This window comes from Centropristis striata, chromosome 21 (assembly GCF_030273125.1).
Source record: "Centropristis striata isolate RG_2023a ecotype Rhode Island chromosome 21, C.striata_1.0, whole genome shotgun sequence".
Taxonomy (NCBI): Eukaryota; Metazoa; Chordata; class Actinopteri; order Perciformes; family Serranidae; genus Centropristis; species Centropristis striata.
Genome location: NC_081537.1, coordinates 30,895,575 through 30,922,805, shown reverse-complemented (window position 1 = coordinate 30,922,805; position 27,231 = coordinate 30,895,575). Strand labels below are relative to the sequence as shown.

The window sequence follows — 27,231 nt, the reverse complement described above, 5'->3', positions numbered from 1 at the left end:
TTATTTCAAAGATATATCATAGAAACACTTGTTGTGCATTAGAGTAGTGACACAAAAATGGATTTTATTCAAAAATGAATGAAGGAAAACATAAAATTAGGATGTATGATGATCAAAAACAAACTAATTGAGGAAAACCTGAAATACTGAATGATGAAAATAATTTTTTGCAAAGATATAGAACATAAAAACTCTGTCGCGTCACTTTAGACCCATGCTGTGCATCAAAGGGTTAAGTACATGTTGATGCTGATACTTTTATACTTTTACTTAATTAAGTTTTGAATGCAGGACTTTTACTTGTAGTGTAGTATTTTCACAGTGTGGTATTAGTACTTTTACTGTCGTAAGAGATCTCAATACCTTTTTCACCACTGGCCGGGAGTGACTCGACATGACAAATATTCAGTCAAAGGTGGAAAAGGTACACTGTAAAAAATGTTTGTTGAAATTACAGTAAAAAACTGTCAAATTGCATCAGAAATAGGTCGTAAAATGAAATATTGTAAATCACCGTAGTAGATACTTTTAATTACTGTAAATCAAAGAATAGTATAAAACTTTAAATTCTACCGCCATAAACTGTAGAAAACACACAGTTTTGCTCAAAAATGTAAAAAAATGTAATGTAAAGTTAATGGAGAAATACCACGATGAAACAATTATCCTAAAAGTAATGGGATTATTCTGTATAAATTACAGTTTTTGCTGATATTTACATTTACATATGCTCACTGTATTTTTTACGGTGATGTTCTGGCAACCACAGCTGCCGGTATTTTACCCTAAATTAAACAGATTTTTTTTTACAGTGTACACAGACCTGAGAGGAGAGGACAAGATGTTGTGAAAATGTTAATCTAATTCATCAGATGTAGACTGTGTGTATGCAGCATTCTCCCTCACCTTCCACTAATTCAGGAGCAGCATTGCTGCATCGGGGGCTTAGTGCCGCCCAAAACGATTGTGACTGGTTTAAAAAAACAAAAACAACAGCATTCTGTTCTCCGTTAGCAGAACCAGAATGCAGCCAGACCTTTGTCCAGTGTCTAGACTGGCTGTGTCCGGCAGTATTAATTTCTCTAGCCTGGTTGATGTTGTTCAGCTTTGTGGTATTTGTCCCGCCCCTCCTCCACTGAGTGATGAACTGCAGCTTTTAAAGTTTCCCAAAGTTGAATTTGAATTTTTCAACTCTCCAATATCAACACCAAAATCAACACATGTGCAGCAGAGTAGATGCTCAGCACCTTGCTGCTGGTCTTTTTAACATAGTGTAACTACGCAGTTCTCCCATTGCAAAGGATTTTAAAAAAAAAGCTTACTTCATGAAAAAATGTTACCAGGTAGAGTGCGCTCAGTGCACTGTGGCTAATTTAGTGAATGTACACTACTGGTCAAAAGTTTTAGAACACACCAACTTTTCCAGAATTTAATTGAAAATGATGCAGTTTAATGTCTCAGTGTACTCTGAAATTAATGCACATTTGCAACATTTAAAATTCTTTATTGAGCATGATAGTGTTTTGAAAGTAAAAAAAAAGATTCAAAATCACATTTTATGTTGGACTACAGGACTAAAAAAAGACACAAAATGACAAAAAAAGACACCAAAAGACACAAAATGACAAAAAAAGTGACACAAAATGACCAAAAAAAGACACAAAATGACTTACAAAGACATGAAAAGAATTCAAAAATGGACAAAATAGCCCAAGACTCCATAGAGTTAAGTTGTTAACCCATTTCTTGTTCCCTGAAAAAGGCCTACTTGTATAATTCTGAAATGTACATTATTTTTCAGTTTTGGTTAAGCTTACCTTTTTTTATTTACCTCTGGCAGTTCACCACTTACCTTTGGACCCTTTCAAGCTGTTCATTTGACTTGAACTGCTTGAATTTCAATAAAAAACTGGAAAAATTGGGGTGTTCTAAAACTTTTGACCGGTAGTGTATACATAACGATTCTTTCTCCCAGCAACCAATTAACTGATTGAATGAACAGTCAGTTAATACAGTTGGCCAAGATTTTCCTTTGATGACTTCACTGCCCGACAAAGTCTAACTGCAGTAACTACATTTTTGGTCAAAATTGAGTTATAACTAAAAAAGAACTCCTTGACGTCTGTTTTATCTTGTGACAAAGTTTTAGATTTAAATTTTGCTTTATTTCAGAGAAATAATGATATAAAAAACACAAAATCCAACTCAAAACCAAGCAGTGATTTGCACTTACCACAGCCTGCTTTGGGTTTATATACTAATTTAGACATAAAAATAATAGAAATTATAAGTTTATTTGAAAGGGGAATTATTATCTAGATAGTGATGAAGGAAAAAAGTGAGATAAAATGATATTAAGACTAAAATATAACATTTCTTTATAATATTAAGGCTAAAATATGCACATCTTTGTTGTTAAACACTTTTAAATACACTGATAACAAAATCAATTTGAAAGTGTTTATTCACTGAAATTAAAAAAGCTGAAAGACGACAACAACATTGTAATTACTGCACTGGTTTTGCATTATTATTAGAACCTTTTACAGCGATGCAGTAACTACGTTTTTGGGGTCAAAGGTCAAATAAATCATCATGATTTATGAGCATAAAAACTACATCATCAGTACATGTAGAAATAAGTGTCATATCACTTACCTAACTATAACCAATTTGGCTGGCCAGTTAAAACACTTTAAAAAACTTACAAACAGTTTTCTCAGTTTTACCTTTTGCGTACCGGTAGTTACTGCAGTTGTCATTATATTAAGCTGTAATGAAAACAACTGTTATTTTTGTAAATTAACATGCAATATGTTCTGTTCTTTCGGTTCAGGTTGCTTTGCAAGTTGCATGCCAGGAAAGAAACCTATACTGCCAGAGATAGCAATGTTAGCTCTAGATTTATTTTATTATTGGAGAATCCAAACTGTATGTCTCTGTTGTGCAGGGTTTTCACCGTTACTCCACAGATTCCTCCTGGCATGTTCCTCACTTTGAAAAGATGCTGTATGACCAGGCTCAGCTGGCTGTAGCCTACATCACTGCTTTCCAGGTATGTGTGTGTATGTGATTGTCTCTATCTCTGTGTGTGTGTGTGTGTGTGTGTGTGCGCGCGCGCGCGTGCGTGTATCAGGGGTATTTTATGCCAGCACACTATACTTAAACGCCTAAAACACCTGTCGCCTGTGCCAGCATAAAGTCTGATTAATAGGCGTGCTTACAGACACCTTACGAGCTCAGTTGGGGCTTGGAGTTCATCTATAAGTTCTGCTTTCACAATCCCGTGTGAAGCTGAGACTCTGTGTAACAGCTGAACTGTTATAGGCGTACACGCGTTACACACACACACACACAGGCGTCCACTACGTTCGCTGGTGGCACTTTTCACCCGTCACCCATGTTATCTGGTGTACTCGCAATACGCGTGTCTGTACGCCTATGTAGAATTGTACTTAACAGTCACGCGGGTCTTCACGTCACGTATTTGAGGCGTAGTTCACCCGTCACGCAGCCGTCACGTAGGCGTATGTGCAACAACGCGTGTACAGCGTCTGCGTGACGCCTGCGTGACGCCTGTCTGTCCATTGAAAGTGAATGGAATTTACACGCGCACGTTAGACGTTTGATGTCATCGCATAGGCGCTGTACACGCGTTTTAGTATAGTGTGCTGGCATAAAATACCCCTCATAGTGCGTGTGCGTGCGCGCGCGCGCGTGCGTGTGCGTGTGCGTGTGCGTGTGTGTGTGTGCGTGCGTGTGTGTGTGTGTTCTTCTTCTACATATCTATGTGATTGGATAATTAGCCCTCCATCATTATGTCTCTCTCTCTTATCCCAAATCATTTATCACCAATAAATAATGACAGCAAAGTTGCTGCCACACACACACACACACACACACACACATGTGTAAAGCTTCAACTTGTGAACCATCTCAGAACATGTTTGCTTTTCCAAAGATTAGAGAGCCAGTCGTGACGTCACTGTATATGTCTGTATACCAAGGTTATTATAGTTAACGAAATAACAAAAACTACAATTGAAAAAACATTTTCGTTAACTGAAATAAAAATAAAAATGAAAGTAACAATAACTAACTGAAACTGTATTGTTTGGTTGCAAAACTAACTAAAACAAAAAAATAAATAAAATAAATGATAGTGAAAATGTCCTTCGTTTTCGTCTTTGTCAACTGTTTTCATACGTGAACCTTTTTGGTTGATATGAAATCTATTTCATCTATCTGGTTTTATGACTTAATAACCTTATTGGGGCTGAGATGGATCAGACAAAGGAAATAGAGGAAACATTTATTGTGACTTTTTTTAATCTTGCACCCAACAAATACCCCATTACAAAAAAAGTAAAACTAATAAAAACTAAACTAACACTAAGCATTTTCCAAAAAATAAAAACTAATTAAAACTAGCAAACTCACTCTTAAAACTTATTAAAACTGGCTTTGTTGGCATCTAACCAAGACTGGTACAACACATTTGTTCTTCTGGTTTTGATTGCTATGGATGGCGATTATGTTCTTATTGACACTGATCATAAGATGTTCATGTCAGTCTTTTTTGTAAGCTAACGCTAGCCTGCTACATCTAACTAACTACCTACCACAGACTGCCTGGTACTGACATTTGCAACATTTCAAATTCTTTATTGAGCATGATAGTGTTTTTAAAGTAAAAAAAAGATTCAAAATCACATTTTATGTTGGACTAAAGGACTAAAAAAGACAAAATGACAAAAAAAAGACACAAAATGACCAAAACAAGACACAAAAAAACACAAAATTAGAAAAAAAGACACAAAATGACCAAAAAAGACACAAAATGAGAAGACAGAATGACCACAAAAAAACCCCACAGAAGATACAAAATGACTAAAGAAGACACAAAATAACTAAAAAAGACACAACAAAAGACACAAAACGACCAAAAAAGACACAAAATCACTTACAAAGACACAAAATGACCAAAAAAAATACACAAATAAAATGGAGTCCCACTAGAATAAAAACCAGAGTTGATGACAGGATCACACACAATCACAAGATCACATTTATGTTGGTTTTTCTTTGTTTCTTGTTTGTTTCATCTTGGTTCTAAATGTTGATCCAGTAAGTCAGAATAAAAAAACAATTATTATCAGGTCATATAGGTGAGGTTGTGCTGGAAAAAAAATATACAAACAGGGCATTTAAACATTTTTAAGTGGTGTATACAGGCAGGATGAAAAGGATTCAAAAAGGGACAAAATAGCCCCAGACTCAGTAGAGTTAATTCATGCATGTAGGCAAACACACACACTGTGCACACATGATACTTAATGAGGCTACCTCAGCATTTGCATGACATATAAATCACATGACGCTCTCTTTAAGGGCATGTTAAGGTTGAATCTTGACTCTAAGCTGGTGTGTGTTTCTGCTGTTCCAGGTATCAGACGAGCAGCTCTTTGCAGACGTGGCTCAGGACATCCTGCTCTATGTCTCCAGGGACCTGAGTGACAAGGTGAACCACATACAGCCTTGTTAGGACTTGTGTGTGTGTGTGTGTGTGTGTCTGTTGTTTTATCGGTACCTCACTGGGGCACCAAGGTGATTGCAAATATGCTAAAGTAAGGTGTTTTTTCACAAGCTCTAAGAAGATATTAAAGTTAAAGGAACACTCCACCGTTTTTTCATATTAAAACATGTTATTCGGGTAAGTAAGACGAGTTGATACAGACCTCTTGCGTCTCAATGCGTGCACTCAATCGCCCTGGCGCGCGGCGCCACTTGGCTAGCACTTAGCTTAGCCCAGTTCATTCATTAGGATCCAAACAGATGGACAGTTAGAAGCGACCAAACTCCTCCACGTTTTCCCTATTTAAATACAGCTACACGAGTAGTTAAACGACCAAGTATGGCGACACAAAATAAAACGTGGCGCTTTTCTAAGCGGATAAAAAGGATAACTATAATGTATGGCGGAATAGCACTTGGGAGCACTTCGACTCGGCGCAGTAATATCATCACTCCTGAGGGGAGAAGATTTTTCAGGAGTGATGATATTACTGCGCCTACGTGGAGGAGTTTGGTCGCTTCTAACTGTCCATCTGTTTGGGTCCTAATGAATGAACTGGGCTAAGCTAAGTGCTAGCCAAGTGGCGCTGCGCGCCAGGGCGATTGAGTGCACGCATTGAGACGCAAGAGGTCTGTATCAACTCGTCTTACTTGACCGAATAACATGTTTTAATATGAAAAAACGGTGGAGTGTTCCTTTAAAGTTGGTGTTAATGGAGTGTTCGGACGAATGTCGGCAAAGGGAATTAATTTTAAAACGAGTTGTATAAACTGCGTCTAGTTGTCACAGCGCCTGTATTTGCTGCTGACAAAGCACGAACATTAAGTGTAAATTCCACCAGGAGATAATCAGTGTGTGTGTGTGTGTGTTGGTACAGACTGGAGGGCAAGAGGTGGGACCCCTGTGACAAATAGCCTCTTAAACCCCTTTGCTCTCCTTCGAGGGTCAACCCTTTTCTCCTTTTGATTAATGAGTCGACAGCAGCGAACGGAGCACACAATTAAAATCACACTCGTTGTAATCATTATATTCTCCAAGATTTATTATGTAATTACGCGCTAATGAATTAACGTCGCAGAGGTAATTTACTAGAGACTGTATGTTTCTTTTGGTGCTACAGTGGCTGGGGTCTTCCCTTAGTAAGTTCTCATCATGACTGTAAAAATACTGTTCACATCACACACTGTACAATCAGCTTCTATAAAGGTTTTCATACATTCGTTGATTCCTGTCACAACTGTTTAAGCCCACAGAGGGGCATTAATGAGGAACACTGTGTGTGCAGTTCTCAGACCCTTCAAAGGTGTTGAGTGAGTGATTAGTGTCAGATTAGTCATTCCACGTCTTAACTGTGACTTGTGAGCTCTTTGGTGAAATGTCGGTCCAGTAAAAAGACTTTCACATCTAGGGCTGGGCAATATAAGATACATATCCCGATATTTTTATCGCAAAGTTAGAGCAAATGTTCAGTCAAAGTCAAATATGACATGTCACAAGTAGTTTTATTGAAACCGTTTATTTAAGTCAACATAAATACGGTATAACGACAGGAGTACCTTTTTAAAAAAAATATCAAAATTCCATGAAGTGCACATTTAAATAAAAAATATCTTAAATAAAAATAGCCTATGAATTAAAATAGGCCAATCTTTTTCTGAAATAAATCTATTTATATGAGAAAAGAATAACGAACATTACAAAAAAAACAAATATGACAAACCCTAGTAAGGGCAGCATTTATATATATATAAAGCAGCTTGCCTGGAGCAAGGATCACAGCTCAGATTTGAACGATATTGATATATGCGATATGGTCTAATTCCATATCACATTTAAAAATATATCGATATATCGATATATAGATATATTTTTTTTATATCGATATATCGCCCAGCCCCATTCACATCTGAATCAAACGAACTCTGGTGCGGACCAAAGAACCAAACTATGGTCCGCTAAAGCAGCTATTCTCAACCTTGGGGTCGGGACCCCAATTGGGGTCGCGAGATGATTTCTGGGGGTCGCCAAATCATTTTGGACGTCAGCTCTGTCTCCACTGTGTTAAAGTGTTCATGTGTTCATGTGTTTTAGTCTTTTTGGTCACTTAATGTCTTTTTTTGGTCATTGTGGGGTTTTTTTTGTCATTTTGTGTCTTTTTTTGATTATTTTGTGGTCAATTTGTGTCATTTTTGGTCATTTTGTGTCTTTTTTTAGTCATTTTGTGTCTTTTTTTGATTATTTTGTGGTCAATTTGCGTCTTTTTTGGTCATTTTGTGTCTTTTTGTTGGTCATTTTGTGTCTTTTTTGGTCAAATTGTGTCTTTTCTTTGGTCATTTTGTGTCTTTTTGGTCATTTTGTGTCTTTTCTGCTCAATTTGTGTCTTTTTTGCTCAATTTGTGTCTTTTTTGATCATTTTGTGGTCCATTCGTGTCTTTTTTGGTCATTTTGTTTCCTTATTTTGGTCATTTTGTTTCTTTTTTTTGGGTGATCTGAACTGTGCGTGTGAGATTGTGTTCAGTGAGCGGGACAACATGCATGTTAAATTGGGGGTCGCGACTCAAAAAGGTTGAGAACTACTGTGCTAAAGAATGGGGGTCTTGGTTCGCTTCTAAGTGCACCAGAGTTGGGTTTGCTGCATACAGTGCATTGTGGGTTGAATCTCAGCAGAAGTTAGTTAGCAGGCTTGAAAAATATCTTGTGGACAAACGTGGTCTAATAATGAAGTAAAGGCTCTTATCCAAATATGGTAAATATCAACAACAACAACAACAAAATCTTCAAAGTTCAAAGTCTTTAAGTATTTTGTTGGAGAGATGCACGATGCAAGATGTTCGAGGCCATCTGCCATGATGAATGTTGTTTGATTTTGATGTGTTACTTTTATGTTTTTATGAATTATTTAAAGTGAACATTATAACAACTGGACTCAGGACTGAAGTTGCAAACGAAATAAGTTAATAAATTACTTAATAAATGATGATTACATGTACCAAATGTGTTTGATTAATTTATAAAATGTGACAAAATGTTTTGATGTTTTCTTTTTTCATTTACCTTTTGTATACATACCTCTATTTATTTATTTTACTATTTAATTTACTCCTTTATTTATTTTTATTTTATTAAAGTTATTATATAATTTCTTTTTATTTATTATACATTTTTTTTATTTAAAAGTATATATATATATATATATATGTATACACACACACACATATACAATTGCATCTCAATAATTTATTTATATTATATTTATGTCAGTAATTTAATTCAAAAAGTGGAAATAACACATTATATAGATTCCATTACACACAGAATGAAACCATTTCATGGAATTTATTTATTTAATTTCTTCTTACTATAATGACTATGGCTTACATTTATTGAAGATCTAAAATTCAGTATCAAATCAAAAAATTTGAATATTACAAAAGACCAATTTTCAAAAGTGGGTTAAAAAATTGGCCTCTGAATAGTATATCCATCTATATGACTCAATACTTGGTTAGGGCTATTTATATTTATTTTATTTTGGTAGCTTTAATGTTAGCTATTCATCTTTTTCCTTTTTATCAGGTACGTTTTGTGTTTCATTATGGTTTTTTGCAGCTTCAATTTCTTCTGTGTAACAAGCTCCATGTATTTAGTTTGAACTTAGCACCCTTTACAATCTTGACCACATGGCACCACAGGAGTCAGTGATGCTGATGTCATGTGGCCAGAGGTGAAACTGACTTGAAGCTTTGACCCAAAGAGGGCAGCAAAACCCTGCTATTAAAACTCTTAATTGACTCTGTACACTTTGACAGACACGTTTCTAAATAATTACATTACATTACATTACATGTCATTTAGCAGACGCTTTTGTCCAAAGCGACTTACAATAAGTGCATTCAACCTGATGGTACTGGACATAGACCACAGGAATCAAGTAAGTACATAACTTTAAGAGCTAACTGTCATTGCTAAGGAGTGCTATATGTTAAAGAAGAAAAGAAGAGAAAAGAATAAGAGGTTTTTTTTTTTTTTTTATATATCTGTTAGGTGACCATGACTTAACCGAGGTATTGTTGGAAGAGATAGGTCTTCAGCCTGCGGCGGAAGATGTACAGGCTGTCTGAGGTCCTGATGTCGGTAGGGAGCTCGTTCCACCATTTGGGAGCCAAGACAGAGAAAAGTCTGGAAGTGGTTTTGAGGCGAGTTGACCCACGCAAGGTGGGAGTCGCCAGCTGTTTGGCTGATGCAGAGCGGAGAGGACGGGCAGGAGTGTAGAGTTTGACAAGGTCCTGGATGTAAGTAGGACCTGAACCGTTAGCAGCAGAGTACGCCAGAGCTAGAGTCTTGAAGCGTATCCGAGCAGCCACTGGTAGCCAGTGGAGGGAGCGGAGGAGGGGTGTTGTGTGTGAAAATTTGGGAAGATTGAAGACCAATCGAGCAGCTGCATTCTGGATGAGTTGCAGAGGTCGGATGGCTTTGGCAGGCCAAATTTTAACCTTCATCATACATAGTAACCATATATCCCTTTCATTCCACCTCCTCCATTCCCGTCTGTTCTCTCAAACAGTCCGGAGGCTTCTACAGTGCCGAGGACGCCGACTCTGTCCCAGCGTCAGGGGGACCAGAGAAGCGAGAGGGGGCTTTCTGCGTCTGGACCGCCACAGAAGTTCGGGAGCTGTTGCCAGATGTGGTTGAAGGCGCCACAGGAGCTGCCACACATGCAGACGTCTTCATGCACCACTACGGGGTCAAGGACCCAGGAAATGTTGCACCTGAACAGGTCATTGGGATTTTTATTATGGAGCCAATTGTACCTTTTAATTGTGTTACAGCTACAGTACAGGCCAAAAGTTTGGACACACCTTCTCATTCAATGCGTTTTCTTTATTTTCATGACTATTTACATTGTAGATTCTCACTGAAGGCATCAAAACTATGAATGAACACATGTGGAATTATGTACTTAACAAAAAAGTGTGAAATAACTGAAAACATGTCTTGTATTTTAGATTCCTCAAAGTAACCACCCTTTGCTTACTAGAATATAAGACATGTTTTCAGTTATTTCACACTTTTTTGTTAAGTACATAATTCCACATGTGTTCATTAATAGTTTTGATGAATCTACAATGTAAATAGTCATGAAAATAAAGGAAACGCATTGAATGAGAAGGTGTGTCCAAACTTTTGGCCTGTACTGTATATATGAATGGATGAATGGAAAGATTGCGTTTACATTCAGTATGAAACTAGACTCTGATAGTGTTAATAAATCGTAAATGGGGTGCACTTATATAGCGATTTTATCCAAAGCGCTTTACACTACAGACTGCACTCATTCATCCAGTCACACACACATTCATGCTGGTGGCAGAGGCTACCAGGGCACAACGGTGCCACCTGCCACCATTGGGAATTCATTCACACACAGATGAACGCAGCATCGGGAGCAATCTGGGGTTCAGTATCTTGCTCAAGGATACTTCAACATGTAGGCTGCCATGGTCAGGGATCAAACCACCAACCCTCTGATCAGAAGACGACCAACTCTACCAACTGAGCCACAGCTGCAGGGGTTTTTTTATTTTTTATTTTAAATTTGAAACACATTTACATAAAATACATGCAAGTAAACAAGGGTACTAAGGAAAAACAGAAAAAAAGATGGGCGAAGAGCATAACAAAGGATAACAAAGATTCTATAATACAGTATCTCCCTGCTATGATTTTATGATTTGTTTTGTTTTTATTTGTAAACATGCATATTTTATTTTGTGCGGGCAGTACATTTTACATTTTATTTTATTTATTTTTATCCCATTTTTAATTTATTTTATCTTATTGCATTTTACTATTCTATTGTTTACTACACCTCTTTGTATTGTGTTATCTATTTATTGTTTGTGCAGCACTTTGGAAACCTTAGCTCTCAAAGTGCACAAGATTGATGCATTTTACTTATAGATGTACAATTTTTTCTCCCGGGGGGGCGTGCCCCCAGACCAGGGTTCAGTGTCCCCTCCAGACTCTCATAAAACCCTGTGGGAAACACTGATCAGATTAATCAAAATGTCTCCATGGATAAAACTAATTTACAGGAAAAACACACAACTCTCAATCACTATTTAATTCAGACAGCGTTTTAAGCTGGTCCATGAAGACATTAGCGTGACAGCTGTTGCAGTCAGTGTGAGTTCATCTGTGTGAACACCCTCTCTTCTCCTGTACTCGACGCTGCCAGGACCCCCACGGGGAGCTGCAGGGCCAGAATGTGCTGATCGTGCGTTATTCAGTGGAGCTAACGGCTGCTCGTTTTGGCATCGGCGTGGAGAAGGTCAACGAGCTGCTAGCCTCCGCCAGGACCAAGATGGCAGAAGTGAGGAAGAGTCGGCCACGCCCACATCTGGACACCAAGATGTTGGCCTCCTGGAACGGTAAAGTCCACATGAGTTTACATACAAGTTAATATTACAATATAGGAATGTAAGATATGGATTAATTCAACTGACACCCATCACAGATAGTAAGCTGCTTCTCATGAATGATACAGATAATTACATTTTTAGCCAGAGCTATCTTTCATATCATAATCTATCATAATCTGTAGTTTATGCACACCTGAGGGTAAGAAAGACCAAGACCTAGTGAGCAAAGATAATAATAATAATAATAATGCATTTTATTTATAGGCGCCTTTCAGGACTCTCAAGGTCACCTTACAATAAACAATTAAAAACAAAACAATAATAATAAAACAGCAATGGCAGTAATAATAAAAAAACAATGAAACAATTACAAATTAGAACAATAAAGACAACAATGACAGTAATAATAAACAATAAACAACACTGAAACAATACAGAGAAAAATTGTAATTTGAAAATGATGAATATTTTGATGAATGTTCCCATAGCTCTGGCCTAACAAAATATGACAGTACTATTGTAAACACAACAAAAACCAAAAAACTATTCGAACACTTCAAATCTTCTTTTTTTTTTCCAGTTAAGTACATCATCATAGAAAGTACAACTCTGATTCCAATAAAGTCAGGGCACTGTGTAAAACCTAAATAAAAACAGAATGCATCAAATTCAGAATTCACTTCGTATATTTACCAACAAAACATCAGTTTGAACATAAAATAAACTTACCAGCCTCATAATTAGCTAGCAAGGTGTACCTAATAAAGTGGCAGTGATTATTTGAGCTACTATTACCTTTTATATGGTCTCAAACCAGTCTGACCATTCTCCTCTGACCTCTGGCATCAACAAGCATCAAGGCTCACTGGATATTTCTCTTTTTGGGACCATTCTCTCTAAACTCTGAGATGGTTGCAGTTTGTCTGCCACCAACAACCATGCCACGTTCAAAGTCACTTAAATCACCTTTCTTCCCCATTTTGATGCTTCAGCAGCTCGCCTTCACCATGTCAACATGCATAAATGCATTGAGTTGCCATTGTGTCATGTGATTGGCTGATTACATATTTGCGTTAACAAGCAGTTGAATAGGTAAACATGATAAGGTGGCCAGTTGGTGTATATTGTCTTTGTAGAGTTTTCAATCGAAATTATAGGCGTGTTTCCATGAGGTACATTTCCGCTGTGGGTGTGGCTTGGGAGAGAAGATTCGCCCAAGATCTGCATGATTCATTTGCAGACTTGTGCAAACTGGATGCTGAGGAGTTAACAGCTCCTGCTCTGCTGACTGCAGCTGGGAGAGAACGCTGCGGGAGGACTGGGCCGCTTGTGAGTGCTTTGGGACGGTGCCTGCTACTCGTTAAGTCGAGTAACGAGTCTCCAGAAGTCTCCAATAACACCAGAAAAAGTTGCTGGATTTGTCGCTAGTCGATTTTTTGAAAAAGAATCGCTAGAGGGGTCTGAATAGTCGCTTAATATATATCGACAGAGTCACTAAGTTGGCCCCACTGCTTGCCGTGTCGGTCTGTTGTTACATTAGAACTCCATTGGTTAGCCGCTACAAAAGTATCTGTATGGGAACAGAGGCTGAGGGGAAGTAACTAGTGGGCGGAGCCAAAACACTCAGCCGCTTTCCAAAAAGTACTCAGAAAGTACTCAGTGAAAACACGCCTTATGTCAAAAAATTATAACCAAATTATTATTATTATTATTATTATCATATCAGGACTTACAAGACTCAGAAGCAACAAATGAAATACTTTGACATAATAGTATTTAACCCTCTATGGTACACATTATGATGCCAGTTAGGAAAAAATGTTTGGAGTGTTTTTTTTGTCTTAATAGACTAAATAAACATAATCATAAAAAACAAAACATAATAAAAAAAAATTCAGAAGTTTTTGGGGTTTGTTGCCCATAGGCAACATTGTCCCATTGAAGTGAAAAAGAGAGTTTTTACAATTAATTTTAACATAATTTCTCTAATAAACGTGTAAAATATTCAGTAGTAACAGGGTATCATACATAACATTTCAAATTTAAAAACATTATAAAAGGAACTTTTTTGAACTGGTTTCTTGTACCATTGAACCAACGACCCATTAAAATGAATGTCTTGAACAGTCTAAGTGTATGAAACTATCAAAAATGATAAACTTCATTCTTGCCTATCAGTAGGAATATAGTTTTTTCCAGATGGAAAAAGGCCAGGAAATTATATTTTGAGTGATTTTTTTTGTGGCGCAAAAATGGCAAAGCCGTTTCCTGTGGAAAAGTCTGAAAAATAGGGTTTCAATATGGCCTCCTGCAGGTCATGTGATAAATTAAAGCACTGCTATTGGTTCCCTATTCTCTTCCCTCTTTTTTAAAGTATCGCATCACTCAAAATCATCCATTGTAGAAATTTGACAGGCCTTAAATGGGTATGTTGCCTTAGGGCAGCACAGTACCATAGAGGGTTAAATACATTCTCATGAAGTCAGGCAGCGCAGTGATGTGGGTGTGTCACTTGACCCAATTGTCTGATATCATGTTGTTTACTTCAGTTTATATAGTTTATATTTGGAAAGTTAATGGTGTTCGTGTGTGATTATTCTGTATATGTAAATAACGAATGACTGACATGAAGAATTGTTTACATTTTACATTAGACACATATGGAGCAGGTCAGCATCAGGGTAATGCAATGCAATTATCAGACTTATCCACCTAACAACAAACTGGTAATCTACATATTCAACAGGAAAATAAATCCATTCCTGCAGCCTCGTCAGTGAGTTTAGGTTAGAGTCAGTAGCATGGTTAGAGGTTGCTTAACTTTTCAATGCAGGAATCCTTGTTGAAAAGTTTTTTAAGGATACCCTGGTGTACTTGAAATAACTTTCCCCCCTCTTCTGTGCAGTCTGTTGAGCCAGCTGCAGTTTGAAGATAAGTTCAAATCAACACCAACTGCTACACTGTAACTTGTTGACAGTAATCAGAACATTGTCTCAGGCCTCTTTCCCACTGGACACACTCCCACTTACACCCACTAACATCTGGCTTCTGTGTTTAGCTGGAAAGGTTACAAGGTCTGCATGTATTCCTGGGACTGCAGTAGTCACAGGTGTTCATTGGCTGCAGCTCCGATGCGCGATGATGACACCCAGGTGGACGCGCTCAGTTTCACCACTGTTCTGGCACGATGCTATGACCTTTGTCGTTTTCAGCCACAAATACCATCCGTCTTCATCCAAGCAGCACTCAACATTGTTCCAGATTAATCAGCACAAAGTTTGAAAAAGAGACTGAATAAGTAACCGATATAGCAGAGAAGTAACCATCCATCCATCCCTTCTCGTCCGCTTATCCGGGGCCGGGTCGCAGGGGCAGCAGGTTAAACAGGGCATTCCAGGCGTCCCTCTCCCCAGCCACAACGTCCAGCTCCTCCTGGGGGACCCCGAGGTGTTCCCAGGCCAGGAGAGAGATATAATCCCTCCACCGTGTTCTGGGTCTTCCCCGGGGCCTCCTACCAGTTGGACGTGCCTGGAACACCTCTAACGGGAGGCGCCCGGGAGGATCCTTACCAGATTCCCAAACCACCTCAGCTGGTTCCTTTCGACGTGAAGGAGCAGCAGCTCTACTCCGAGCTCCCTCCAGATGTCTGAGCTCCTCACCCTATCTCTAAGGCTGAGCCCAGCCACCCTACGGAGGAAGCTCATTTTGGCCGCTTGTATCCGCAATCTTGTTCTTTCTGTCACTACCCAAAGCTCATGACCATAGGTGAGGGTTGGAACATAAATGGACCAGTAAATCGAGAGCTTTGCCTTCAGGCTCAGCTCCTTCTTCACCACGACGGTCTGGTACAACGTCCACATCACTGCTGGCGCCGCACCAAACCGCCTGTCCATCTCACGCTCCGTTCTACCCTCACTGCTGAACAAGACGCCGAGATACTTGAACTCCCTCGCTTGATGCAGTAACTCTCTCCAACCATGACCTCTGACTTGGAGGTGCTGACTCTCATCCCTACCGCTTCGAACTCGGCTGCAAACCGCCCCAATGAGTGCTGGAGGTCCCGGTCTGATAAAGCAGGAAGTAACCACCGTAACTTTTTCCCAAACTAAAGGCCTCAGGCGTTCGGAGAACTGTAGCACCCTATAATGTAATAATTTCCTGATAATGTAATAACGCCTGAAAATGTAATAAAATTTGCACTTAACCCGATCAAAAATGTAATAAAACCCAGTAATGTAATAACTTCACCAATAATGTCATCACATAAATTAACATATCAAAAGCATCATTTTTATAACGGGAATAGTGACCGTATAACGGGAAATCTGTTACCAAAGTTACAATAGTTTTGGATTTTTCATTAGTTTTAGTTTTAATTTCGTTGTGATTTTTCGTTTTCAAATTCAGTTAGTTTTAATTCGTTTTTAGAGTCAGTTTGTTAGTTTTAATTAGTTTAAATTTTTTTGAAAATGCTTAATTTTAGTTTAGTTTTTAGTAGTTTTAGTGTTAGTTTTTTTGTCATGGGGTATTTGTTGGGTGCCAGATTCAAAAAAGCCACAATAAATAAATGTTAAATGCCTTAATTTCCTTTGTCTGATCCATCTCAGCCCCAATAAGTTTATTAAGTCATAAAACCAGATAGATGAAATAGATTTCATATCAACAAAAGGTTAACGTATGAAAAAAGTTGAAAAGACAAAAACTAAGGACATTTTCACTATAATTTTAGTTAGTTTTGTAACCACAAAATACAGTTTCAGTTAGTTATCGTCTTTTAAAAAAAGACTTTTTTCTTTTTTTAATTTTCATTTCAGTTCACGAAAATGTTTTTTCAATTCTAGTTTTCGTTAGTTATCGTTAACTATAATAACCTTGCATGTTACTGACATTAGCAGCAGATATCGTTGCAGAAATTATATCACGTCAATAAAACAGGATTTAAATCTTTAATCTTAGAAACAACATAGAACTTCAGAAACCCTGTATAAACCCCAAAAAAGGACTTTGAAAAATAACTGTCAGTTGTCATCAAGTTTTGTCATTTTGATGCTGACATTTTTATTTAATCTTTATTTATACAAGTAAATCTCATATATCATATATATATAGATATCAATTTGACATTTAAAGTGATATAATAACCAGATATCAGTCAGGATATTTTATTACATTATTGGTGAAGTTATTACATTATTGAGTTTTATTACATTTTCAATCGAGTTGAGTGCAGATTTTATAACATTTTCAGGCATTATCACATTATCAGGAAATTATTACAATACATCCAAGCACTGAAAATACAAAAATATCCAAAATGTCAAATGTTTATAAAGCCAAATCACAGCATGGATTCTTCTATGGTGTTCCTCAATGCCTTGGTGTTAATGTGCTATTGTGAAAGGATTTTCGACCATTTTTATTAATTCTCGAGTCGTCTCAAATGGTCAAATTTAACACCAAATCTGTGTAACGAATGGTATCAACATCATCAAAATTGCTGCAACAACTTATGAGACATAATTGAGCATGGGAATTGCCTTTATATACTCAAATCAAAATGTTGCAAGCCTTTATAAACCTCTTCACTAAATAATTAATCAGCAAATTCACATTTAACATTTAATGATTTAATTAATTTAATGATTAATTATACATTTTTATTACAGATTTATGACGGGGAAAACTTAACACACAGTGCTGAGCTGCAACTCGAATTCAAGTTCCCAGCTTTCAGAGTACAACTAAGTACATTTACCCAAGTACTGTACTTTAATTATGATGTACTTGTACTTTACTTGAGTATTTCTACATATATAACTTTATACTTCCACTTCACTACATTTTAGATGCAAATATTGTACTTTTTACTCCATTACATTTAACTGGCAGCTATAGTTACATTTCGGGTCGAGATTTAACATGAAAAACAGGATCAATTTAAAATGATTACGGATGTTTATAAATTTCACAACATAAAAACATATTAGGTTGTCCATATAAGCCCTATCTGGACATGTATAAATAATGCTTATAAATGCACCAAAACTAATAATCCAATTGTACTTTTACTTCAGTAAGTTTTAAATGCAGGTCTTTTACTTGTAGTGGAGTAACTCCACAGTGTGGTATTAGTACTTTTACTTAAGAAAGAGACCTAGGGTAAGGGTGTATGTATATATGTAGATATGTATTTTCTTTTATATATATATGTATATATATATATATATATAAAATAAATATATATATATATATATATATATACATATAAAATATATATATATATATTTTTTTTTTTCCCTATGTGTATGTGTGTATATATATATATGTGTGTATGTGTGTGTATATGAGTATGTATATGTGTATATATGTGTATATGTATGTGTGTATGTGTATGTATGTACATGTATGGGCATGTATGTATGTGTATTATACACATACATACATACATGAATGTCTCTTTGATTGTATTGTTTACTGCAACTGTGAATCAATACAAAATATATTTAAAACAAAAAGAAAAGAAAGAGACCTAGGGGTGTTCCTGGTGGCACACCTGGTAGAGCACATACCATAGAGGCATTGTCCTCGAAAGCAGGGGGCCCGGGTTTGAATCCGACTCAGAGCCCTTTAACACACGTCTTTCCCTCTGTCTCCCCCTTCACTCTGTCTCTATCAATACAGCCCAAAAATGTCCCAAAAGTCTTAAATCTTAAAAAAAAAAAAGTACGAGATCTAAATACTTCTTCCACCACTGGCCACAGCTAAGTGATATCTACTGTTGACCTTCTATCTCCCCCTAAAGAGCCCCTTTCCCCCCACTTAAAGAAGGAGGTTTGGAGTGGATAAAGAAGTAAAGAATAAAAAAAGTTTACTTCTTGTACAACACAGTTTAGTTTAAAATAAAATACATCTAAAAAAAGAAAAGTCCCTGATGCACTAACTGCAGAACAACCAAACCACAATAAACTGGTTCATTGGCGGTCCAAAGCAGGTGCTTGTACCTAACGACCTGTGCTGCTTCTCACGGAACTAACCACAGGCAAATAAAAAGTAGACAAACAAGACATTTTGTCCTTTGCCTGTTGACAGATTCATACACAAAATCATTTATGCACACATTTATGTTTTCAGCATTATGAAAATGTGTGTAGATTATTATAGAGGCACTAGTTGTCGCTTTCTATTAGTGTGATGCCAATTTGGACACTCCTCAACATTGTTTGTCCAGCACATTGTCTCAGATGTGATTAATTACAAGAATACAAAGCATGCCACACACACACACACACACACACACACACACACACACACACACACTCGTACACCCACAAATTTTGCTCCTAAGGCTGACGTCTCTAGACAGAGTGTGTTAGCGAGGTAATGAGGCTCTGCGATCCCGAGAACTTTCCAATTAGACGCAAGACTCTCCTTCTCCTCTCTAATGAAGAAACTCCTCCATTAATCACCTGTCCTCCGCTGCAACACTTTGAAGACCAGGCTGTGCACTCAGCAGGCTTTGATACACTACATGAAAGAAGAGTGGAGGGAAAGAGGGAAGAAGGAATGGATGTAGAGAGAGAAGAGGGAAGGAATGAGGGAGAACAAGTAAACTTCAAAGGGTGGGAAAAATAACTAAGCTGGGACTGTGGTGCGGCTGCACGGCGGCAACCCGTTGAGAGAGGACACGATGTTTTAAGAGTCATTTTAGAACTAATCATCCCATCTCAACCACCATCATCCCCTCTTCCTCTCCAGGTCTGATGCTGTCAGCCTACGCTGGCGTTGGAGCCGTGCTGGGGGACAAGGCCTTGCTGGAGAGAGCGGTGCAGGCTGGCAACTTCCTGAAGAAGCACCTGTGGGATGCTGAACAGCAGACCATCCTCAGGTCCTGTTACCGTGGAGAGGATATGGAGGTGCAACAGATGTAAGTGAATAATTCCTCTTTTTGTTTGACTGCATTGTGTTCGCACTGTATATAGTTAAACCTCTGAAGTCCAGGAGATTTTGGTTCAAATTTGTCAACTTCCTGTGCATTCGTTTCTGTCTCTGTTTAGCATCTTTCAGTCTGTCCTTACATCACATGCATGGCTATCAGTCAGATTTTTCATGTTATTTTAATTAACCCATTAAGGCCTAAAACGCCTGTAAAAAATGCCTGTTAAACCTCTGGGCGATTTTGAAAGAACCCCCTAAAACCTGAAGTTTTTCTGGAAATTCAACAGAAGATTCTTCAGCCTCTGTAGCAGATAGAAATGAAATTCAAAAAGTATTTGAGAGCTTATACCCGTGGCTTTCATGAGAAGTTGAGTTTATTTGTCCAAACCTTCAATAAAGTTCTTAAAAAAATCATCAAACTCAGCAAATGTTACATTTGACTGAATAAAAATCCTATGCATAATACTAATACATGCCCATTAGCAAGATGCAAACATGATATGACCATTGGAAGAAATGGACATAGTTCTCATTAGCCTACTCTAATAAAAAAAAAAAAATATGTCATAATAATAATAATGAATAATAATGATACATTTTATATATTGCACTTTTCAGGGTACTCAACGACGCATAAAGTTATATAAGATATAAACAGTCATGATTTCTTATATCATCATCACAATCAATTAGTATTATTAGGGCCCTACTGTTATACTGTGGATTTCTTCTTCTTCTTCCTCTTCAGGACGCAATTTCGTCCCTCTTCTTAGCTTCCTCCGTTAATGTCTTCTTCGGTCTCTGCCATGATCTCTGTAGAGGCTGTAGCAAAGCTACACAGTTAGCAGCAGTAAGTGATTAGCATTCAAAGCTGACGCTAAGTTACAGGACTTCTTTCTGAGGATTGATATGATTGAATAAACATGGTCCTCCAGAGTGTCATAGCAAAGGTCTGCTCTTTAGAAATAACTAGGACCGGGACTCGATTAAAAAATTAATCTAATTAATTAGAGGCTTTGTAATTAATTAATCGAAATTAATCACATTTTAATCGCATATAAATATTTGACCTGAGAACAGTGAGAAGTAATTTTTTTCACATGGATTTTTAGTATACCATTGAATAATGACTGAATACATAAGCTTAAGCAGCAAAAATATTGTTTATTTTTGTTCAAGTCCAACAGACCAGTGCATTGTTTGCCATTAAGTGTAGCAATAGCATATTTAGAAATCTAGTACATTTCATAAATCCAGGTAGCCTATAGGTAGGTAGACCTTCTGTAAACTAGAATACTTTGGTTTTTTAAGTAAAACACAATCCACGCTAGCTACCACACTAGCCGCTAGCTGCTATATGTTTAGCATTGAGGTGATACTTGAGGCTGGATGTGCTGCTATGGTGATATGTGAATTCCTTGTTGCCTAGCAACACAACCATGCTCTTATGGACGCTTCCATCCGTTGGTTTTTAGTAACTAAATGTCCCATCATCCACGGGGCCAACCAAAGGTCTCATCAGCTTCTTCCTTCATGTTCACTGTGGTTTGTTGTTGTCTCAACTCATCAACGCTAGTTGGTGCTCCAGTATAATCGGTCCTCCTGAAACTCATCCAGTGAGAAACGTTCCGCAGTGCAAAAATAAGTGTGATTAAAATGCGTCAATTTTTTTAACGCATTAATTTTTGTGTAATTATTTAATCTTAATTAACACGTTAAAGTCCCGGCCCTAGAAATAACATATCTCAGAATGCTATAATTGACCATTTCAGAAATAGTATGTTTGCCTGTCTAGAGTAGCTGCAACAATCTCCATCGGTTCAGCGTTGTGTTTAAGTTATAAACTGAAAATGTCTGCTCCATACAGCAGCAGCGGATTCATGACAGAGAATAGCTGGAGTGAGATTTAACTTATCATGTGCTGGGTTCAGACTGACAGTTGACAGCCAAGATGATGGTGTCAAAGAGAAAAGCAAAAGACCCTGCTTGCCAATAATTGCATTTTAATCCAATCAACAGATTTATTTTCTTGTAAAATGGCTAGTGTGGTCAGTAACACTGGTAAATTTGACCTGGTTAAGCTTTAACCACATGTAGCTGTTTAGAAGACTTTCTAGACTCCACTCAGGTTCAATGCTAACAGCTCAGCCACTCGTCTCTTTTTCCTTGATGTCTGAATAAAAGATATTTCTCTTTCAAGCAGCCAGACATTAATGCTTTTATAGACATATATAAATATTTCAACAAGTAAGAAAATAATACAGCAAATTATGTAAGGCAACAAGCAGGATGACTAACTGTTATATACACAAACAGGAAACAAGACTATCGGTTTAAATCAGGTTACAGCAGGAAATCAGAGAACATGTTCACATGCACCGCAGTAACCTAGTTACTGTAAAGCTGCATTTACCTGCACCAGTCAGTAATTAGATTCCTCCTCTAGCCTCGATCATACTGTATGTTTGAAACAAGATTGACCATGTTTGAAATGGATTATAGATGCCTGTTGAATGGCATATGATGGTCTGACAGCACAGTGGGAGGAGAGGCTCTGTAGTGGCAGAATATACAGGTTTTTGCTTATTGTGTGCTTGAGTTTTCAATCTCGGACAATAAGAATGGGTGATTCTCATGAACATGATGCAGCTCATAGCAATAATCCAAGAGCATTGAATACATATTTTATTTAACCTTTTATAACCTATACAATCTAAAGTCACTGTTTAATATGAATTTATAATCTTTTAAAATAATTTTAAGGTATCTTCTGACATTTTTAGAGAGACTGTGAGCTAAATTCATTACCGTAACACATACTTAAATAATAAAAAAAACAACAAAAGGTTTTTTTTTTTTTTTTTTTTTCCTTGGCAAGCACTTTAATATGCTCAAGGGTAGCTGGTATCACCAAAATGTATTTTATTAAAATATACACATTTTTAATGCAAACAATTCTATCATTACCATAACATTTAACCATTTTTTCTCATCAATTTTCATTCAGATTTTGTTCTGTATACATTGTCAAAACCATTATATTTGATTATATTCTGTTAAATTATACATTTTAAACAAATGTATATTTATTGTTATGAACTTATATAAAATAAATATTTAATTCAGTTTTAATTTTAAGTGTGGGGAAACCATGACATTTTTATCTGGACGCATTACAGTAATGAAATTGTGAATCAAAAATATGAATAAAAACATAGACAATATTATTTTTAACACAAAACAATGAATTGTGCCACATTTTGGTTAAATTGTTCATTCATATAAAAGTGAAATATATTTAGTTTAATAAAGTATGTCCTTATAATTTTCAAAGACATAGCTTAGACTGGTTTCATGACAATCACCCGAATATTGATCAATGATGGAAATGACTTTGAATTAAACATGACGGACAGAAATCTAGCTGATAATGTAATTTTTCCCCTCTAAACTTATTAAAATATATTTTCATCCTTAATTCTGATTGTAAAAGAAATAGAACTTGTCATTTACATGACAATTAGGAAGTCAGGTTACTTCTACAGACTTAAAGGAACACTCCACCGTTTTTTCATATTAAAACATGTTATTCGGTCAAGTAAGACGAGTTGATACAGACCTCTTGCGTCTCAATGCGTGCACTCAATCGCCCTGGCGCGCGGCGCCACTTGGCTAGCACTTAGCTTAGCCCAGTTCATTCATTAGGATCCAAACAGATGGACAGTTAGAAGCGACCAAACTCCTCCACGTTTTCCCTATTTAAATACAGCTACACGAGTAGTTAAACGACCAAGTATGGCGGCACAAAATAAAACGTGGCGCTTTTCTAAGTGGATAAAAAGGAGAACTATAATGTATGGCGGAATAGCACTTGGGAGCACTTCGACTCGGCGCAGTAATATCATCACTCCTGAGGGGAGAAGATTTTTCAGGAGTGATGATATTACTGCGCCGAGTCGAAGTGCTCCCAAGTGTTATCCTTTTTATCCGCTTAGAAAAGCGCCACGTTTTATTTTGTGTCGCCATACTTGGTCGTTTAACTACTCGTGTAGCTGTATTTAAATAGGGAAAACGTGGAGGAGTTTGGTCGCTTCTAACTGTCCATCTGTTTGGATCCTAATGAATGAACTGGGCTAAGCTAAGTGCTAGCCAAGTGGCGCCGCGCGCCAGGGCGATTGAGTGCACGCATTGAGACGCAAGAGGTCTGTATCAACTCGTCTTACTTGACCGAATAACATGTTTTAATATGAAAAAACGGTGGAGTGTTCCTTTAAAGAAGCGGACGTTTTGAAGCCTCCATCTTGGTTTTTGGACTGACCGTACTTACAGGTTACACAGGTTAACAGCCTGGTGGGGCCAGCTACCCATAGCATGGCAAAAGCTAAGTTACAAGCTAACGCTAGCTCTAGCTAACTAGCTTGATCAACAAGGAAAATCTGTAATTCAAGTACTGGGACACTGGAGACATGCACTAATAATAATAATAATAATAAGTGTTTTCTCTGTTTAACAAACAGCTGCACATGAATAACAACCTGCACTGTGTATTCATTCTGTGAACTGTGTCCTGCTCAGGGACAAGGGAATGCCTTTGTATTATATTATTTATTTATTAGCCTATTATATGCGTCTATATATAGACTTTCCTGGTGAAAAATTCATTATTTAATATCCCAGAACATGATTGTGTCCGCTGAACACCGGCCAATGTTTTATTAGGTTAGATGATTAAGGGAAAATGTAAACGATGTCACTCAGATCAAACCTACACTCAGCAATGATCAGCTTCACGTGGGACTGACGGAAATGACAAACGATGGATAAGTGTTTCTTGCTGAGACAGACTCTCTACAGCCCACAATAACATTTACTCACCGATGGTCTAGTAGTCATTAATCCACTGGATAAAACTGAGAAAGCTCTGGAAGCATCATAACATAAACACAGTACCTTGTTGATTGTACAACCCTATTCCAGGTGTCCTCGTTCTGTTGGCCAGCCCCTGTGCCCCAGTTACTGTGAATGAGTGAGTGTGAAATGCCACCGAATCAGCACAAAAAATAAGCCAGGAGACCAACAACACGCATGATGAAATGCATACAATTTTAAACACGCTTATAAACAGGAACACACTCATGCCTAAACACTATTGGCCTTGTTCTACAGCTCCCGTCTCATTCATAATTGTCCAATTCAGGATGGTGTCAGCACCGAGAATGCTTACCAAGGCCATTTTGTCAAGCCTGGTTTAGTTTCCACACATGGGTAAAGCACTCAGTCATGCCAGGCACATATGGGCTGTGGACTAATTGTACCAGGAGGAATGGTGGGTGCTGAGGCTAACTGGGTTAATAGGCTGTGGAGGTGTTGAAGAGCTGATACCATATATTTAAGCTGGCCCTAGCCTGGCTGGATGATTGAGAGTCTTGCTATGGTCTTCGGGGACCAGAGGGAGGCTGAACCAGTGGCAAGGTCTCAGTGGGACACTGGTGATGTTGACTCATTATTTGATTTGTCAACATGGTTAGTCATATGCAGGCCATTATCCATTTTCCAATGATTACTTGTCAGGGACTTCTTTTTGCAGATTCTTTGGAAATTTAGTGTGAGTGTCCGCAGGTTATATACGATTGTTTCGTTTGGTCACGGTGGTTTGGTTATGTCCAAAAAACAATTTTCCTAATGCTGCACACACAACACACAACAACTAGAAACTTTTAAGACGTAATGGGTTGAATATATGTCACACGTACGAACCTGGTCTCACAGGAATCCGTGAAATAGCCACGGATTCGCTTAACTCAAAATCCGTGGAATAGCCACGGAATCACTCAAATTTCCGTGAAACTGACACGGATTTTGCTACAATGCAAGTTAATGACAACAACATACAAAGTGATTATGTACATTCACTGAGTGAATATTTAGAAAATAAAACATATATTTCTCGCTAGAAATGTGATCAAAATCCATTTTTATGCAGAAACTAGAATCAAAATATTGATTTTTTTTTCACTAAAAATTAGAGAACTGTCCGCCATGTTTTTTGTTCTGACCGCCGGGACCTTGAAAGTCACGTGACTTGGACACAAACCAATAGGAAAAAATATCAATGGAATAGCCACAGGATATGACTGTCATTAACTTGCATTGTAGCGAAATCCGTGTCAGTTTCACGGAAATTTGAGTGATTCCGTGGCTATTCCACGGATTTTTAGTTAAGCGAATGCGTGGCTATTTCACGGATTCCTGTGAGACCAGGTTGCACGTACACACAATATGTATATTATAGCTTTTGGACATAATACTAGGTTTAATTTATTTGTCATTTTACTGTCTGTCAATATTACTTTAGCCCCACCCTAAAGCATCCCTTGCTTTATTGTCTATTTTACTCTCAATGGGACCATAATTTAGAAAAAATGAACATTGTGTTGTATTTAAGAAGACTTGAAAGAAGAGATCGAGACCATAAACGTATTATGAGAATGTTTACTGAGGTAACAAATCAAGAGAAAAGAAGTTTAATTTTGTCATTGACTTACATACAAAAGGACTTCTTTTTACAACCAGTGGAGTCGCCCCCTCCTGGCCGTTAGAAAGAATGCAGGTTTAAAGCACTTCAACATTGGTTTCACTGTTCAGGCCCAGATGTTGCTGCCTAATCACAATTCATTTTTCATCCCACCAGTTTTTATTGTTACATAATTGTATCACAGATTAACTGTCTCGCAAAGTATTATTACATTCCAATCAGTTTTTACTTGTTAGTAGGATGACTTTATTGTCTGTTTTGGTCAACAAACCTTAATTAAGTGTGATTTGTTGACAATTAGGATAATTGCCAGACTTCAGGAACAACTACTATACAGTGTCTAATACTGCCAGATCCAGTGGTGACTCAACCTGAGCCCAAGCTGTATACCGATGGTGTAGTAAGCATCCTCCCTTTAAACCCTAACACATTTCCACTTTAACACACAATAATAAGGACTAACAGTGCCCTTGGAGTACATCCTGTAGTCTTAAGAGAGAAGTGAAGTTTTTGAGAATAGAGATATTCCGACAGAAAGCAGAAGATAAAGTATTAGGTGTTGAAGCACGAAAAGGTGCACAAAGAGCAATTAAATGAGAAATACAGGGATGTGAGTTGAGTTCCAAAGGTCTCTGTATTTTCACCGGAAAGCAAATACCAGCTATGTTTCCTGATTAATGAGTCAAACAGGGAAATCTCTCGTACTGTTTCTCTCTCTCCCATTATTTTTTATGTGTCATTATACATTATGTAACACGAGCAAG

The 27,231-nt window shown here is 37.5% G+C and overlaps 1 protein-coding gene across 1 annotated transcript in view; it reads left to right on the top strand.

Moving 5' to 3' along the window:
* Nucleotides 1–27,231, top strand: part of spata20 (spermatogenesis associated 20) — a 92,976-nt gene that overhangs the window by 10,700 nt on the left and 55,045 nt on the right. Inside the window, exons 8-12 of the mRNA XM_059324703.1 lie at nt 2,951–3,055; nt 5,447–5,521; nt 10,140–10,352; nt 11,814–12,006; nt 19,753–19,921. Of these exons, the coding sequence (XP_059180686.1) occupies nt 2,951–3,055; nt 5,447–5,521; nt 10,140–10,352; nt 11,814–12,006; nt 19,753–19,921 (755 nt within the window). The remainder of the gene's footprint in view (nt 1–2,950; nt 3,056–5,446; nt 5,522–10,139; nt 10,353–11,813; nt 12,007–19,752; nt 19,922–27,231) is intronic.